At 36.9% G+C, this 17,437-nt stretch overlaps 2 protein-coding genes across 4 annotated transcripts in view; both read right to left on the bottom strand.

The window, feature by feature from the left end:
- The window catches only part of LOC122708329 (kinesin-like protein KIF28P), a 71,521-nt gene extending 60,395 nt beyond the window's left edge, over positions 1 to 11,126 (bottom strand). The window contains exons 1-2 of the mRNA XM_043924723.1: positions 10,920 to 11,126; positions 2,736 to 2,930 (exon numbers count right to left, since the gene is read on the bottom strand). Of these exons, the coding sequence (XP_043780658.1) occupies positions 2,736 to 2,930; positions 10,920 to 11,126 (402 nt within the window). The remainder of the gene's footprint in view (positions 1 to 2,735; positions 2,931 to 10,919) is intronic.
- The window catches only part of AHCTF1 (AT-hook containing transcription factor 1), an 83,839-nt gene continuing 76,861 nt past the window's right edge, over positions 10,460 to 17,437 (bottom strand). For all 3 annotated transcript variants that reach the window (XM_043924722.1, XM_043924721.1, XM_043924719.1), the window contains exons 34-36: positions 15,267 to 15,400; positions 14,117 to 14,199; positions 10,460 to 12,414 (exon numbers count right to left, since the gene is read on the bottom strand). In XM_043924722.1, coding sequence (XP_043780657.1) covers positions 12,225 to 12,414; positions 14,117 to 14,199; positions 15,267 to 15,400 — 407 coding nt within the window. In that variant the 3' untranslated portion in view covers positions 10,460 to 12,224. The remainder of the gene's footprint in view (positions 12,415 to 14,116; positions 14,200 to 15,266; positions 15,401 to 17,437) is intronic.

Here is a 17,437-nt window from a genome sequence, read left to right as displayed (position 1 = left end):
TCTATTTCTAAGAGGCTCCCTCCTATTTCAAATTTCCTGAGAGTTTTTATCATGACTGGGTATTGAATTTCATCAATTGCTTTTTCTGCATCTGATCATATATATTTTCCCCCTCCCGATTCTGTTCATATGATTAATTACATTGATATTCGTATGCTAAACTGATATAAAGTCTCACTTTATAATGATGTATTTTAAAAAATATGCTGGGGATTCTATTTGCTAAAATTTTGTTAATAATGTTTGTGTCTATGTTCATGAAGAAGGGTATTGATCTATTGTGTTTTTTTGTAGTATTTGGCTGGGTTTTGGCGTAATATTGGCTTCAAAAATGAATGGTCCTTCTATCATCTACAAGATTTTTTTTTTTTTTCTGAATTATCACTATTTCTTCCTTTAGTAGAATTCATAGAAAAGTCATCTGGGCTTAGCTTTTGGGAGCAGAAGTTAAACTATAAATTTCTTTGATACAGGGATACTTGAGTTGTCTATTTTTGTGTGGACTTCAGTAGATTGTATCCATTTCATCTATGTTTTTAAATTTATTGGCATTAAGTTGTTCATAATATTCTATTATTTTTTAATGTCTGTAAGATACATAGCAATATCTGTTTCATTTCTCATCTTTGTATTTTGTATCTTTTCTTTCTCCCAGGTTTTGGTTTCATTGATTTTTTTTCTATTATTTTACTGTCTTATATTAGTTTTCTTTAATCCCTTTCTTGCTTTTTCTATACTTTTCTTTTTCTAAATTCTTAGGTGGAGGAAGCCTAGGCTGTTGATTTGAGATTGTTCTCTAATATAATCACTTAATGCTCTAAGCCCTGATTTGGCTGCATCCCACAAGTTTTGATGAATGTTTTGATTTTCATTCAGTTCAAAATATTTACTAATTTCTTGTATTCTTATTCCCTGACCTATGGATTATTTAGAAGACATTTTCTAAATACTAGTGGAGTTTCCTAATAACTTTCAATTATTCCTTTCTAGTTTGATTCCACTGTGGTCAGAGAAGATACTTTGTATGATTTCAGTTATCTTACATCTATTGGGACTAGTTTTATGATCCAGAATATAATTTACCATAAAGTCCATGCTCACTTGAAAAAAAGTGTGTAGTGCTGTAGCTGAACGGAGGGTAGCAAAATTGTTCTGTAGTTGTCAATTAGGTTGGTAATATTGTTCTGGTCATCTGTAATATTGATTTGGGGTTGTTTGCCCTATTACTCAGAGAGGAGTGATGAAGTCACCAATCAATGGTAGATTTGAATATTTCTCTTTCAGTGTCCATCAGCTTCTGCTTTGTGTACTTTGAAGTTGTTAGTAAGTACATACCCACTTAGGATGGTATGTATGAAATACTTATTGTACTGAAGTCTACTTTGTGTGATATAAGTATAGCATCTGTAATTTTCTTCTTTTCAGTGTTAACACGAGTATCTATTTATTTATATTTAAATTGTGTTTGTGTAGACAAATATGAGGCTTCCCAGGTGGCTCAGTGATAAAGAACCTGCCCGCCAATGCAGGAGATACAGGAGATTCAGGTTGCGTCCCTGGGTCAGGTAGATTCCCCTAGAGTAGGAACTGGCAGCCGCTCCGGTATTCTTGCCTGGAGAACCCCTTGGACAGAGGAGCCTGGCGGCCTCCGTCCCATGGGGTTGCAAAGAGTGGGAGGCAACTGAGCACTTATGCACTTAAGATGACATAGTTGGATCCAGATTTTCCTATCCAATCTGATTATCTGTACCATCTAATTAGTGTGTTTACTTACACCTGATAAAATAACCAGTGGTTGGCATTGACTCTACTATCTTGCAATTTGTATTCTGCTTATTTCATCTCCTCTTTGTTTCTCCCTCCTACTCTTTTCCTGCCATGCTCCAAGTTTCTTTCATAATTTCATTTTCCCACAGTTGACTCATTAGTTATACTTCTGTTGATTGATTTTTTTATTGATTGCTCTAGGACAGTGGTTCCCAAAGTGCATTCCGAGAAGACCTATGAAATTCTTTCAGTCCGTTTGTGAAGTCAGAACAATTTGACAGAGTATTTTTAGGCGTTGTTTAATAAAGGCTGTAATCTTTGAGCTGAGTTTTCAAAGATGAGTAGGTAGACAAGAAGAACAGAGAGAAAAGGTTGGGAAGAAATGAACATAGCCTCAGTAACCTGTGGGGAAATCTCAAGCATACATGTAATTGGACTCATAGAAGGAATAAGGGGAGACAAAAAATACTTGGAGAAATTATGGTTGAAATTTTTTCAAAATGGAAATTACGAACACATGGATTTATGCAGGTTAATGAGCTCTATCCACATTGAAATGACCACTTTTCATTTGTACTCCATTGTATCCCACATATATTATTATAGAACCTGGAACATTTGAATGCACTTTTTTGCCTGTCTCCCTACACCAAATTCTGAGCAACTTCCAGGTAGAATAGTGTATGGCAAATGGTAAATACTCAATAAACCAAAATTCTCAAATGCCGAGTGCCACACAAGTTTGGCTTATTTTGCTTATATCAGAGAGGAAAATATAACTGACTTGACCAATATTCCCTTTTCAAAACAAGTAAATACATTAAAAAATAACAGACTTGTGTGTAAAAAATTACTTAGGCAACAGCTACACTTTTGGACTTCATAAAAAATCAAGGTACTAATATATTGTTAACACTCAAAAAAAAAAAACAAACAACTTCCATTGATGCTATTTTAAAGTAATTTACCTGGCCTGCAAATTTACTGCCAGGATCAGCTGAAATAAACACACCATCTTTATCCTTTTGAAATCCACTGTGAGACCAATACGCCAGGTCAAAAGTAAACGTCTTCGTATGTCCTGGGTTCTTAGGGTCTTGTATAATGGTGGTGGTCCTGGAATGCATGGAAATCACACATTTGCTCCCAGAATTCTTCTCTCTCTATAGTCAAAATCACAAATTCAAGTCAATCATTACAGTTTTCCTGTCATCCAATTTTTTTGCAGGTCTTTACATCTAGTAAGAAATTAAGCCAATAACTTACCGTTCATTCATTTTGTTCTCTGATTATTCTTAGCAGCTGTTAGGACAACAGTTGCTGTTATGGGTCCTCAGAATTTTTGAAAGGCTTGTCTCTAGCCATATTAACTTTCTGAGAATAGCATATCTAATGCTCAACTATGCTAATAGCATAAACTACAGCATCAGAGATCCATTCCCAACATGACAACGTAAGACGCTCCACTGTCCCACTCTCCAAAACTGGTGAAAAGTATTAATTAAAAAAATTAAAAAAAAAAAAAAAAGGAAATGGAAATGATTCTAAGAGCAACAGCCAATGAAGAAAGATCTATTCCAGAAATCTATCAAAATTTGGTAAGAAAGGAGAGTCCATGGTGTTTAAGCAAGACTATTCCTTCTCTCTCCACTGTCAGCTCAGCCAAGGAGAGACAACTCCAGACCGCTGGAGCTGAGAGCACAGGGCTCCTTCTCCCTGGGTCCCAGGAGGAGGGATTTCTTCCTGAGAGGAGAGTGTCGGCATTTCTCACCCTGCCGCCTCCTACCTGTGACTGAGGCTTCATGTGGGAAAGTATGGGTGAGAGGTGGGAGCTCCTTCTTTTACCCACTTTCCACACATGGAACAGAGACTCTACCTTGGTTGCAGCGTGCTGAGAATACTGGGGTGCTGATCACACCTGCCCTGGCTCCCGGGGTGGTGGTTCTTTTCCAGGAGAGACAAGCTGAAAAGACTGCAGGTAGTTGTTCCACACTGACCAAACACTGGGCTCTAGAGCAGGGCCATCATACAGAGTAGCTTCCTTGTGTCCCCACCCACAAATCCAGAGCCCTGGTTTAGAGATCCTGCCTGGGCACTTAAACTCTTCCCAAAGGAACCGACTTCCTTTGCCCCCTTAGAGAAGTTCCACACGAAGAGCACTCTTAAGAACAGAGGTGGCTGTGATGAAGGGCAATTCAGATTCAAGATAACAGGTTAAAGTACAGGTTTCTCTGGTTTGGCTTCCCTGGTGGCTCAGATAGTTGAGAATCGGCCTGCAATGCAGGAGACCTGGGTTCAGTCCCTGGGTAGAAAGATCCCCTGGAGAAGGAAATGGCAACCCACTCCAGCATTCTTGCCTCGGGAAATTCCATGGACAGAGGAGCCTGGCGAGTTACATGGGGTCGCAAAGAGTCAGACACAACTGGGTGACTTTCACTTTTTTTTGTCTGGTTTGCTGGGGAGGAACCCACCTGGACTCAGAAAAAAAATCAATCACTCATCTCAGAAACTAATCCTTTAAAAGGAACCAGAATTTGATTGAAATAGTTCGTAGAGCAATTTATGCCCCTGGACATTGTTGAAACCAGAGCAACCAGTGGACTTCACAGTTTGGTGTGGTCAAGAGAGAAAGGGGGCCCTACAAAAACTGTTACCATCCCACAGTGACCAGGTAGGAGATAAGACCACTGAAATAATCCAGCCAATCACTAAATAAATGTTGGGGAAGTTCATACAAGTAGTCTTGTCCAAGCTTCAGAAACAGCAATAGGCCTTTGACTGATGAGAGACCCTGAAAGGAATTACATGCCAAACTGCTGACTGGCAGGAACGCTGCAAGTAGGCCTTGAGAACCAACAGTTAAGGGAATAAATAACGTAACGGGAATGAGTCACAAAACTTTCTGGGCCCTGGGAATCTGGCCAGTTCCCAGGGTTCAGTGAACATTCTGAGACTTCCAACTAGAAATACGAACATTTAACACAACAGCCAAAGCTGCATATTTGCATGTAAGCTGATGACTACCAGCCAGCCTGAGGCTTAGCTATAAAAGCAGGACTCCTTTGGATGGCACTCTCAAGTCTCACCCATGGAATGGATGCACTGCCTGAGACCTTCAAACCGGGGACTCCAGATTGCTGTTCCAGGGACTTCCCAGTGTTCTTTAACTCTGGATGTAGGTGTTCCCCCAATTTGGTGATGTATATGGATATGTATTTCCTGCTATACTGCTTGTGGATCTTCCAACTGGGGCTGTGGCTTGAATCTGGATGTAGTGTTTCCCCAATTTGGTGATGTATATATATTTATCTCTTGCTATATTGCTTGTCCTCATACTGTAACTTACTATAAGAAACTTCCTTAATTCTTGCCTACTTAAAGACAAAGTGGTTATTTTGCCAGTGAATCCTCTGAACCTCAAAGTCCTTCAGCAGAAGGCAAATCTTTCAGCAAAACAACAAATAATAAGCGAATAACAATAACAAGCTACAGAGGGGTGGGAAGACCAGCACTCAGATTTGCTACAATACATTATCTAAAAGGTCTAGTCTGTCCAATAAAAAACTGTGACTGCAAAGAAATAGGCAAGTAAGATCCATACACTGGAAGGGAAGCTGGCAACAGAAACTGAGTGACCTGATGCGGGAGTTACCAGAAAAGTAAAAACTATAAATATATTCACAGCACTGAAGGAAACCAGATTAAAGAAATAAAGTAAAGATTATAAAGGAATAATATAAACAACTGATTACATTAGATAATTTAGATGAAATGGACAAATTCCTAGACACCAAGTATGAAAAACTCAAGAAATAAACAATTTGAATAGACCCATAACAAATGAAGAGATTGTAGTAAAAACAAAGCTACTCATGAACAAATGGCTAGGCTGCTTGATTCTATCAAACATTTACAGAATTAATACCAATTCTTCATAAACTCTTCCAAAACATAGCAGAGGGAATACTCCCTAACTTATTTTTATGAAGCCAGTATTATTACCCTGATACTAAATACAAACAAAGATATCTCAAGAAAATAAAACTACAAACCACTATCTCTTGTAAGATACTGCAAGAATCCTCAACAAGTCATTACTAATGTGAATCCTGCAACATATAAACAGAATTATACACCATAACCAAATGAGATTTATCCTAGAGATGCAAGATTGGGTTTAACATCTGAAAATGTTTCTACTGTTTCAATTTTATGACCTCTGACATCCATGAATTCATAGAGATAGTGAACAACTTAACCTTTCCTGCATATCAACCAATCTGAAGGCCACATCCCAGGCACCTCCTTTATCTAATTCACACTCCAAGCCAGTGTTTCTCCCAACTCACATTACCCCAGAACCAGGAACCTAACAACTAGGCTGCACCTGACCAACTGAAGTCTAGATTTCATGGAAACTATACTATCCAATCCTAAAACTGCTCAAACTTGCCTACTGTGCCTTGCCCATTCCTTCCTGTGGAAACCACAATAAGGGTGTGGGCCAGGCATCCTTTTCTCCCTTTGATACTTCCCTGTATGGCTACATGAAATGCTCCTCTCTCTTGAAAATTATAAGGTAGTGATTGCTGAATTTGTCACTTTATATCTGATTAAAACAAATCTTGGGTACACTTTAAAATAATGATCAATGTAATACGTATCAATAGAATAAAAAAACCACATACCATCTCAACATGTAGAAAATGCATATGACAAAATTCAACACCCTTTCATGATAAACACACTCAAAACACATCAGCAACAGAATGGGACTTCCTCAATCTCATAAGGGGCATCTATGAAAAACTCATGACTACTATCATACTGAATAGTCAAGGCTGACTATTACTCTCTAAGAACAGGAAGAAGACAAGGATTTCTACTCTTGATGTTTCTATTCAACATTGCATGGGAGGGTCTAGCCAGGGAAATTAAGCAAGAAAAGGAAACAAAAGCATCCAGATAGAAAAGGAAGAAGTAAAATGATGGCTATTTGCAGATGATATGATCTTAGAAAATCCTGAGGAATCCACTAGAAACTATTACAACTAGTAATTGAGTTCAGTAAGGTTGCAGGATGTAAAATCAATATACAATAATAGACTGTTTTTATACACTTTAAACAATCTGAAAATGAAATTAAGAAAATTTCATTTCTATTACTACCACAAAGAATAAAATACTTAAGAATAAGGTTAACAAAAGAAGTACCAAACATACCCTGAATACCTCAAAACATTGTTGGAAGAAACTAAAGATCTAAAATTTAGAAAAACACCCCATTCATAGATCAAAGGAATTGGCATTATTGCAGGCAGATTCTTCACCATCTGAGCCACCAGGGAAGCCTATTATTAGGAGAAAAATCCCCAAACGGATGTACATTCAATCCAACTCTATCAAAAGCCCACTTTCTTTGTAGAAATTAACAGGCTGATTGTAAAATTCATATGGACCTGACAGGCATCCAGAATAGCCAAAATCTTCAGTCTTAAAAAAGAAAAAAGTAGGATTAACACCAATCTCACAATTTAGTACAACCAACAGTGATCAAGAGAGTGTGGCACTGGCATAATGACAGACATACAGATTAATGTAATAAAGTGAACAGTCCAGATACAAATCCAAACATCTATGATCAACTGATTTTCAAGGCTGCCAAAATGAAGAATGGCCTTTACAAGGAATGGCACTGGGAAAACTCAATGGTCACACACAGAATGAACTTGGATCATTACTTCACATTACTTCATATGATATATAAAAAGCAACTCAAAATGGACCAAAGACCTAAATGTAAGAGCTAAAACTAAAATAGAAAATATAAATCTTCATGACATTGGAGTGGGCAAAGACAGATAAAACACCAAAAGCACAATTTTTAAAAATGGACTTCATCAAAATTAAAAATGTTTGTGCTTCAAAGGATGAAAAGATAACCCTTTGAATGGGAGAAAATTTTCAAGTTGTATATCTAATAAGAAATTATAACTAGAAAATGTAAAGAACAGCTCAATATAAAAAGATAAAATAGTCCAATTTAAAATTGAACAAAGGATCAGAATGGACATTTCCCCAAGGAAGATACACTAATGGGCAATAGTACATGAAAAGATCCATGGCATCATTAGTTATTAGGAAAATGCAAATCAAAAAACCATGATATACCACTTCACACCAACTAGAATGGCTATAATGAAATTAAGATAAGTGTTGGCCTGGATTGGAGAAACTGGAACCCTCATCCACTGCTAGTAGGAATATAAAATTTTCCAAGTAGGTGCAGCTGCTTGGAAAAGTCTTGACAATTTCTTGAAAGATAACACAGAGTTACTAGATGACTCAGCAATTCCATGCCTAGGTATATAACCAAAAGAAATGAAAACTTGGGTCCACACAAAAATCTGTAAACAAATATTTATAGCAGCATGATTCATAAAAGCTAACAGCGAACAGGTGGAAACCACCCACATTCACTGAGGAATGGATGAACACAATGTGGTATATGCATACAATGGAATATTATCCAGCCATAAAGAAATGAACTTTTGATACAACATAGATGACACAACATAAAAATATCATGTCTTATCACATGATACGACATAGATAAACCTTGAAAACATTATGCTGAAAGAAGCCAGCCACAAAAGACTATATAATTCTATTGATATGAATTGTACACAACAGGGAAATATGCAGAAACAGAGATTAGTTTAATGGTTGTTTAGGACTAGGGCAATGAGGTGATTCAAAACGTTATAAATCTGATCATGGTGATGGTTGCATCTGTGAATACATTAAAAGTCACTGAATAATACACCATAAGTGAGCTAAATGTGTCCCATGTAATTTATCTCAATAAAACCATTTAAAAAGTGGCTGAGATGGTAAAGAATCTGCCTGTGATGTGGGAGACCCAGGCTCAATCCCTGGGTTGGAAAGATACCCTGGAGAAGGGAATAGTAACCCACTCCTGTATTCTTACCTGGAGAATCCCATGGACAGAGGAGTCTATAGTCTATGGGGTTGCAAGGAGTCAGATACTGAGTGACTAACACAATGGTGAAAAAAACTATAGCAGCTAATATTGAAAGTACTTACTTGTCAAACATCGTGCTTAGTAATTTACAGATTACTTCAACTAAGTGTTTCTAACGGCAATCCTGTGAGGTACCAACATCTCTATTTTAGACTTTAGGAAATCAAGGCTCAGAGCTTAAAACCTTGCTCAAAGCCACACAGGAGGTAAGGGATAAAGTCAGGTTTTGAACTCAAGTTCATCTGACCTCAAAGGCTCCTGAGAGTCGGGACTTCCTTGGTAGTCTAGTGGTTAAGAATCCACCCTGGGGGACATGGGTTTCATCCTTGACCAATCCTGGAAGATCTCATGTTCTGCCAGCAACTAGGCTTGTGTGCTAAAACTACTGAGGCAGTGTTCTAAAGCCTGCAAGTTGCAACTTCTGAAGCCCACAGTTCCAGAGCCATGCTCCGCAACAAGAAGCCACTGCAATGAGAAGTCCACACGCCGCACCTAGAGTAGCGCCAACTTGCTGCAACTAGAGAAAGCCCACATTTCAACAAAAAGCACAGAAATGAAGAACCCATGCACCGCAACAAAGACCCAGCATGCCCCCGGACCCCCAAGGCTCCTGACAGCCATTGTCTTACAACAAAGGAAGTCTCATCAAGTTGGATCTCTGATTCCACAGTGAAAGCAAGACTGGATATGAAGTTAGAAAACGAGGCAGGGTCTAGGTCACCAAGGCAGTTTAACAGTTGTCCGGATGTGATCCGTAACTACCCCCAAAACATTTTCTGAATTCATTTTCTTTCCTCCTACTATTCCAGCCTAAGATAATCAACTTTGGTGGTAGATATGAATCAAAGAGGACCTAATTATATAATTGTTTTACTGCCCATTTCTATTTCATAATTAAGTGTCCTTCAATGTGGTCATTTAATTTACTGATCACAAGTTAACTCTGACATGTTTTGAATCTGTTCCCTGAGAAACTAGGTCACTTTAGAAGCCTTAACTAGTGGCTACACTTAAGTGAGACATAACCACACTCATGTCTAGTTATAAAGTTATCTAATCACGTCTGCCTGATTCCTAAAGTATTTTCCGCAATACAGGGGAATGTTAAGGGATAGGACAGAATTGATATCAACTGAATATGTGCAAAGCAATATTTTGTATTAATGGACGAGAGTAAAAGCAGCAAACTATACAAGTGGGAAAGTAGATGTGATATGAGGTCATCACTACACTGTATCCCATTCAGAATTATTATCAAATAAGGCTTTGCATGTTGTTTCAGCATACTCTTACTTATCTCCTTTATGGTCATCTCAAATTCTTCTAGCTCTAGGAAGTCTTCAAGTTCTGTGCAGGCAGAATGAACTGTACCCAGTCTTTCTCTGGGGGCCAAGATGATTCACATCACCATGGTACATATGGCTATAAATCAATAACATACATAAGACTATACGCTGCTGGAGAACAAGGACTTTCCTTTGTATCCTCAGTTTCTAGTTCATGTTTGATCCACAACAAATAAGCAAAAGTCCGCTGAATGGATCAACTGTTCACAATTATCTTGAAATTCAACTACTCCATTGATAATCAAAGACAGGCAATTGCTAAAGGTCCCAGAATAAGTATAACTCATATTTTATCCTAAAATGTTGTAGCAACAGTTTAATGACTGATATTTTTGTAAAAAGTTATACAAATACAATTATACATAAAAGCATATAAAATACATAGAGTTCATTCAGAACTGCAAATTTGTTTGCTTATGATCTGTTGTTTTTTTTGGGGGAGGGGGAGAAGTACATTATTAAAAATACATAGCACATGTCTATATTCACCAAACTGCATTGGTTTAAAAAATTATTGACAAAACATTTTTCTTGTCAATTTTTTTTATTGTGCTACTTGTGCAAAGGAATGAAATTGTTTTCTGAATTATGTTTAATTTAGATCTTTAAATTACTCATTTAACAAGTTCATTTAAATAAATTTAATATTCGGTAAAGGACAAGCAGCTTCAATACAAGTCTGATAATTATTATTTAAAAAATTAATAAAATGAAAGTCATAGTCAAACTTTCAACAAGGCAACGTCACATCTGTCACTAACCTGACTAAAAGGCCGCACTCGTACTGCTACTCTCACGCTGTCAATACTTGGCACAGGCGTTTTCATCATTTTCCCATTATTCGTATTGTTATTTGGTAGAAAAATAATGTAGAAGGTACACCGCTTATGCTTCACACTGAAACACTGAAAGCTTAGCCAACAAAAGCAGTCTGTTTCTAGACAATCAATTATTAATGGTCCACTCATTACACACTATCAATTACCTGTTATAATTTTACAATACTTATTTATTGATGAATTTTATAGCCCACATCAAGTATCACCACTTAATTGCACACAGTCACATTGCCGAAAACAGAGTGGTTTTTCTTTTCCTTTTTCCACATCTACTCACACTCTTTACCCATCCTCAATACTCTGTGCCTGAGGTCTTATGAGAATTTGTCATTTTAAAACCTGAATGTTAAGGGATTTCTGTGATTCAGTAGCAAGCTCCTTCACAGCAAGAATGTTTATAAAATTTGTTCAAACTTTTCATTCTATTAATATTAGGCACATACAAAGTGCACTGAATAGCCACGAAACAGCTTTCTTTTTAAACATTTCCTTTCTTACTACTCAAACCCCTTTAAGAAGTTGCTAGTGAGCAGTGAACCGGTCAGTCTAACCTGGATAATTAGTCTCTGAATAATTAAGAGACTTTAAAGGTAATAGCCTTTAAGCTTGCTGAACAAGAAATGCCAACATTATATTTAATCAATGCATTACTTGGAAAATTACTAATTTGAGGTAGAATACACAAAATATGTTAAACTACAAAAAAGTGGCAAAATTACATGCCCATAATTCAATTTCAACATAGTAACAGCCTCCCTCAATTTAAGATTAGAAGTCTTAATCACAGAAGCAAAGTGCATAAATTATAAAATAGCAACTTAAAAAAAAAAAAAACAGTTCAGTCATCTTCAAACTGGTCTAATACTTTTAACTATAGACAAAGAAAATGGAACCAATATCTACTAGCATATAAAATCACTATTAAAACAGAAATCCCCTCTCAAAAATCTAACAGACACAGACTACTGTAAAGTATACTTTATTTAACATTCCAATAAGCCATATTTACATATTATATAAATGTATGAAGTCTTAATATAAAATAGAAAAAACTGCCTGGACTAAAAGAATCACACTCCATATGGAGTTACTTTACTTATTGAAGACATTGTTTACAAAAATTTACAATAATTTATATAAATTATTTTCTTCCAAATTAATGATTTTAATAATCCACACAATTCTGATGACTTTACAAATAGGTGTACATTAAAAAACTTGAAAAAATTACAGCATTTTTCTGCGTAGAACTTGCTTCGGAAAAGAAGACAACTTCTTCCTGCTCCTTCCAACAGTTTTTCCTGTTACTTCTGCAGTCTTTCTTGGTTTGCTCTTGACTCCATCAACTGGGCTTGCCAAGGGAGAAATCAGTTTAATTTCTACTGGAGGAGGTGACCAACTTTCTCTTTCTGTGTTTCTGAAATAAAGATATAACTCAAGTAAGAATAAACATGTTATAGTATAAAATGTAGTCCACTTTCCAATATATGAGGAAATCTTAGATACTACCTTTTTCTAGTGCTTTCATTTTATAAAGGAGAAGTAAAATAAAACTTTAGTCAAATAAACTAATTTGAAGCAGAGTTAAAAATTCACATGATAGAAATTATCCTTTATGTTTGGGATCCTCAAAACAATTACCGTTTGAATTTTCATTTAAATATTTCATATGTATTAATAAATACTACTGCTTTACAAGGAAGGGCCAAATATCAGTAGTCGGTCCATAGGAGAGCCCAGGAGGCTCATAAAATATATGAGAAATGGGAATTCTCAAATACCAGCAATTAGAAACTATGTATGTATTTCATAATATGAAGTAGTTTTCTACATATACACAAAGACAATTTATATGTAGTGTATTAATTATAGTCAAAAGCTCTCATTAAATCAGTTTTTAAAGTAAGATAAAATGAATTACTTTGTACTTTTACGAAATTCAACCGTACCTAAGCAAAATATATCTGAAATGGGAGTAATTTTGCCATGGATGAAGTTTTAATTGCTAATAGTGACATAATCACAGGACTTTTATGTTTTCAATGACTTTTACTGATAGTTTTATCCCTCTTCACTAAAGAAAAGGTGAAACATTGCACTCCCCCCCCCCCCCCCCCCCCCCCCCCCCCGCCAAATTCATTGTGAAAAAACAAAGCTTTGTTGAATTCAACTACCCCCCCACCTACTGTGCTTAGTCGCGCAGTTGTGTCAGACTCTTTGTAACCCCACAGACTGTAGCCCCCCAGGCTCCTCTGTCCATGGGATTCTCCAGGCAAGAATCCTGGAGTGGGCTGCATGCCCTCCTCCAGGGATTCTTCCCAACCCAGGAATCAAACCCAGGTCTCCTGCATTGCAGGCAGATTTTTTACCGTCTGAGTCACCAGGGAAGCCCTTCACTCATCCTTTTTAAAGAAGGGCTTTTCATGCTATGTTAAAAAGCATATTAAAAAGCAGAGACATTACTTTACTGACAAAGGTCTGTCTAGTCAAAGCTATGGTTTTTCCAGTAGTCTTGTATGGATGTGAGAGTTGGACTATAAAGCTGAGCACTAAAGAATTGATGCTTTTGAACTGTGGTGTTGGAGAAGACTCTTCAGAGTCCCTTGGACTGCAAGGAGATCCAACCAGTCCATCCTAAAGGAAATCAGTCCTGAAGATTCACTGGAAGGACTGATGCTGAAACTGAAGCTCCAATACTTTGGCCACCTGATGCAAAGAAATGATTCTTTTGAAAAGACCCTGATGTTGGGAAAGATTGAAGGCGGGAGAAAGGGACGACAGAGGATGAGATGGTTGGATGGCCTCACCGACTCAATGGATATGAGTTTGGGTAAACTCCGGGAGTTGATGATGGACAGGGAGGCCTGGCGTGCTGCAGTCCATGGGGTGGCAAATGGTCAGACACGACTGAGCGACTGAACTGACTGACTGACTTTCATGCTATGTAAGAAAGTCACCTTCTGCAGTGAAATCTAACAATTACACAAAGCTAGTGCATATAAACACCCCAAAGAATGACCTTTTTCTGATGAGCTTCATTTCTCTCTTTTGAGTCTTCACCAATATAATTTTAAGAAACAAAACTGAAAATAAAAATTACAGCCTGGAAAAAGTCTTACCTGCTTGCTTGTTTTGTTTTTGCAGTCCTGATTCTTTTCACTTGTTGCTTTCCCTCAGTTTCAGTTGATTGGCCATCATCTTCCTATGGGTTAAAATTTTTGAAGGATCAATATTAGCTAATTAAATATTCAAAATTTAAACTGAAAAAGTTCTATCCTGAGTCAAGGACTATAGCCAGACAGTGCTAACTGAATTTAACCGCAATAAATAATCAAATGGACTCTTTGTGTATTTTTTTGGTGGAAACCTTGGTCATCTAGGACAGCTCATTATCCTGCATCCCCACACATTCAATTCATCTCCAAATCTTATCAATCTTATTCTGGAATGTTTCCATTGTCCACTGCTGTGTTCCACTGCCTCTGTCCAAATCAAGGCTCTCATTGCTGCGTAAGGATTAGATCACCATCAAATATTTTTTCCTCCCTAGAGTTCACTTTTCACTGAAATTACTTAAAACACGCACATGGTTGTTCGCCAGCTTGTAAACAGCCCCACCCCCACCCTCGTGCACTGCCAGGCCGCTATGCTTCTGCATCCGCTGTCCTCTCTTCCAGCAGTGCCTGTCTCCTTCACCTTCTGTCTGCAGCGTTATCTGAGTATAAATGATTCTTATCGTGCTGTGGAATAATTATTTGTATTTTTGCCTCTTCATTTAAACTGAACTCCTGAAAAACAAGGAATCTGCCTGAATTATTTTTGTGTCTTTGTCACTGCATAGTAATGGCTCAGAGCAGATAATTCAAGAAATGCTCATGAGTTAAGATTGGTAAATATAAAGGTCTCAAGCTTATACTTAATCCATAAACTATTTTTAATTTAGTTACATAAAACTAGTCAACTCTGACACACTCTAAGTGTGGTCTGTGGATGACACTCCAGGGGGTCTGGGACCTGCATTTTAAATAAATACATTCAAATAATTCTTATGGGACACTACAGTCTTAAAACCTTTCCCCTAATAGGCAATTTCAACTGCAGCTGCCAATACACCAAGAGTAACATACCAATCTATCTTAAAGCTAGGATCCCCAAAAGATAATTTTGGTCTTAGAGTATAAACACCTGCTGTTTTTAAAGAAGTTTACCTAGGAAGCACTGCTTAAAAAATAAAAAGCATGCATACAAATAAAACCATGCATTTCTTACCAGTCCATCTGTACGTTTGGGTGTATTCAATGGGTTTTTCCGCCTGGTCCTTAAAGCAGGAGGTGAGGAGACAAATTGAGAAGGTAAGTCTGAAACTAATTCTTGCAGCTGTGCAGGAGCCTCTATTTTTTTAGCTAAAGGTAGAAACAAAGAACAAAACACCATATATATATATATATTCATTATATATATATACACACACACACATATAAATTCAACTTGCAAAAAAAGTTAACACCTGTGAAGTGCGATTAAGGGAAATAAAGCAAGGCACAACAAAAGAGGTGAGGTACAGCATATTTGAAGGTCTAAAATAAGGTGAAATGAAAGTTTGTGGCAAGTTTACTATCGGTGCCATTTTTCCAACAGCATTTGCTAACTTCATGTCTGTCTGGCACATTGTGGTAATTCTCGCAATATTTCAAACTTTTCCACTATTAACTGTATTTGCTATGGTAATCAGTGATCTCTGACTGTTGCAAAAAGATTAGACTCACTTAAAACTCAGATGATGATCAGCATTATTTTTCCAATGAGTTATTTTTAATACTACCATACACTTAAAAGACTGTAGTATTGTGTAAACATGATTTTTATATGCACTGGGAAACCAAAAAAATGTGCGTGATCTGCTTTACTGTGATATTTGCTTTATTATGATAGTAAGGAAACTAATCTGCAAATATTTCCATGGTATAACCTGTCGGTGTAACCTGAACTACTTTGTTCCTTAATTCCTACTTCTCTAGCTGCAAGATTTTTATTTTAAAAAGCGATTTTGTTTACAAAGTAGACACTCAAACTCTCTTTCCTTTCAGCTCATTCTGAGCCAGTTGTTCCAGGCAAGAGGAACAGAAAAGTCCACAGCATAAAAGGAAGAAAGCAAGCAGAAAAGTAATAATATAGAGAAACAGATTGTACAGTTTACGAATTAGTTGAAAATATGTAATTAAAAATATTTATCACATTCTTGTCTCCGTATTAATGGTGATTAGCAATGCAATCATTGTGGTAGGGTACAGCTGAACCAGTTTGCAAGTTAAATCCTAGCTTCTGGATTTACAAGCTGTGGTATCAAAAGCAAGTCACCTAAACCTCTCTGTGCCTCAGTTTCTATAATATTCATAATAGTGCTTTAACATTACTGTGAAGATTAAAGATTAGAATAATGTTAGTATATGGGAAGTGTTTTATAGATGCTTGCATGTTATATTATTATTTAAAGAATATAAATAATGTAATTTACCAATCTCTGAAAGAAAATTTCCAAATTATAGAGTTCAATATTATTTCATCTACTGGGACAATCAAGAGTTCTTTAAAATGCCAAATTCTGCTCTTAAAGCATGTGATTCTTAATACAAGAAAAAGGAGGAGTGAGGTCAGAAATAAAAGTCCTCTCTGCTCCCAGCTGACAAGTGGCATAAATGGCACTGGTAGTAATTCTTCTCTTGTGTGGGTGAAAAAACAGACAGACAAACCTATACTCTTTCTATAAAAGTGATACATTCTATTTTTCTCCTTCCAGGCTACCTGGAGCAATAGCTTCTTTGGCTTTTCAAAGACAAACTCATATTCCTCACCGAGTTTCCCTCTGCACCCAAAGGAACAAAAATGTCTTATCACATGCAAAAATGTTTAGCTTCATATTCCTTCCATATGCTTCTATCAGCCAGACAAGAGTTGATTACATTCCTTTGTATGTCAATTTCTTGCCCACTTCTGTAAGCTTCCTGGGATAAAGTTCTGATGCCCAGACTTAAGGCCTAGGAAGTTCAAAAGTCCTATAGATTCAGTCCTGTAGTAATGTACTGGTAAACAGCTTTCTGGGAAGGAAAACAACAACAACAAAAACACAGCTCTGACTTACAGCATTTGCCTATTTCAGTGCTATAAATGTTCCGTGGTTGACTCAAAAAAAATCCCTGAGTATTTAGCAATTGGCTCTCATCAGCCAGTGGGAATAGGCTCCAAGACACCACTACTTACTCATTACTGGGTGTCATGGGTGCTCAGTTTCACTGAACTTCAATTTCTTCACTGCGGAAAAAAAGGATAATGTACCTATACCACACTTGGTTAAACTGAGAATCAAATGAACTGATAAATGTATACCCTAGTATAGACTCAGGCATATAAGCAAACCCTTCTTAAATATCTGCTGCTGAGTA

Source organism: Cervus elaphus, chromosome 14 (genome assembly GCF_910594005.1).
Source record: "Cervus elaphus chromosome 14, mCerEla1.1, whole genome shotgun sequence".
Classification (NCBI taxonomy): Eukaryota; Metazoa; Chordata; class Mammalia; order Artiodactyla; family Cervidae; genus Cervus; species Cervus elaphus.
The sequence above is the reverse complement of the archived record's forward strand: the minus strand, read 5'-3'. Positions and strand labels throughout refer to the sequence as shown.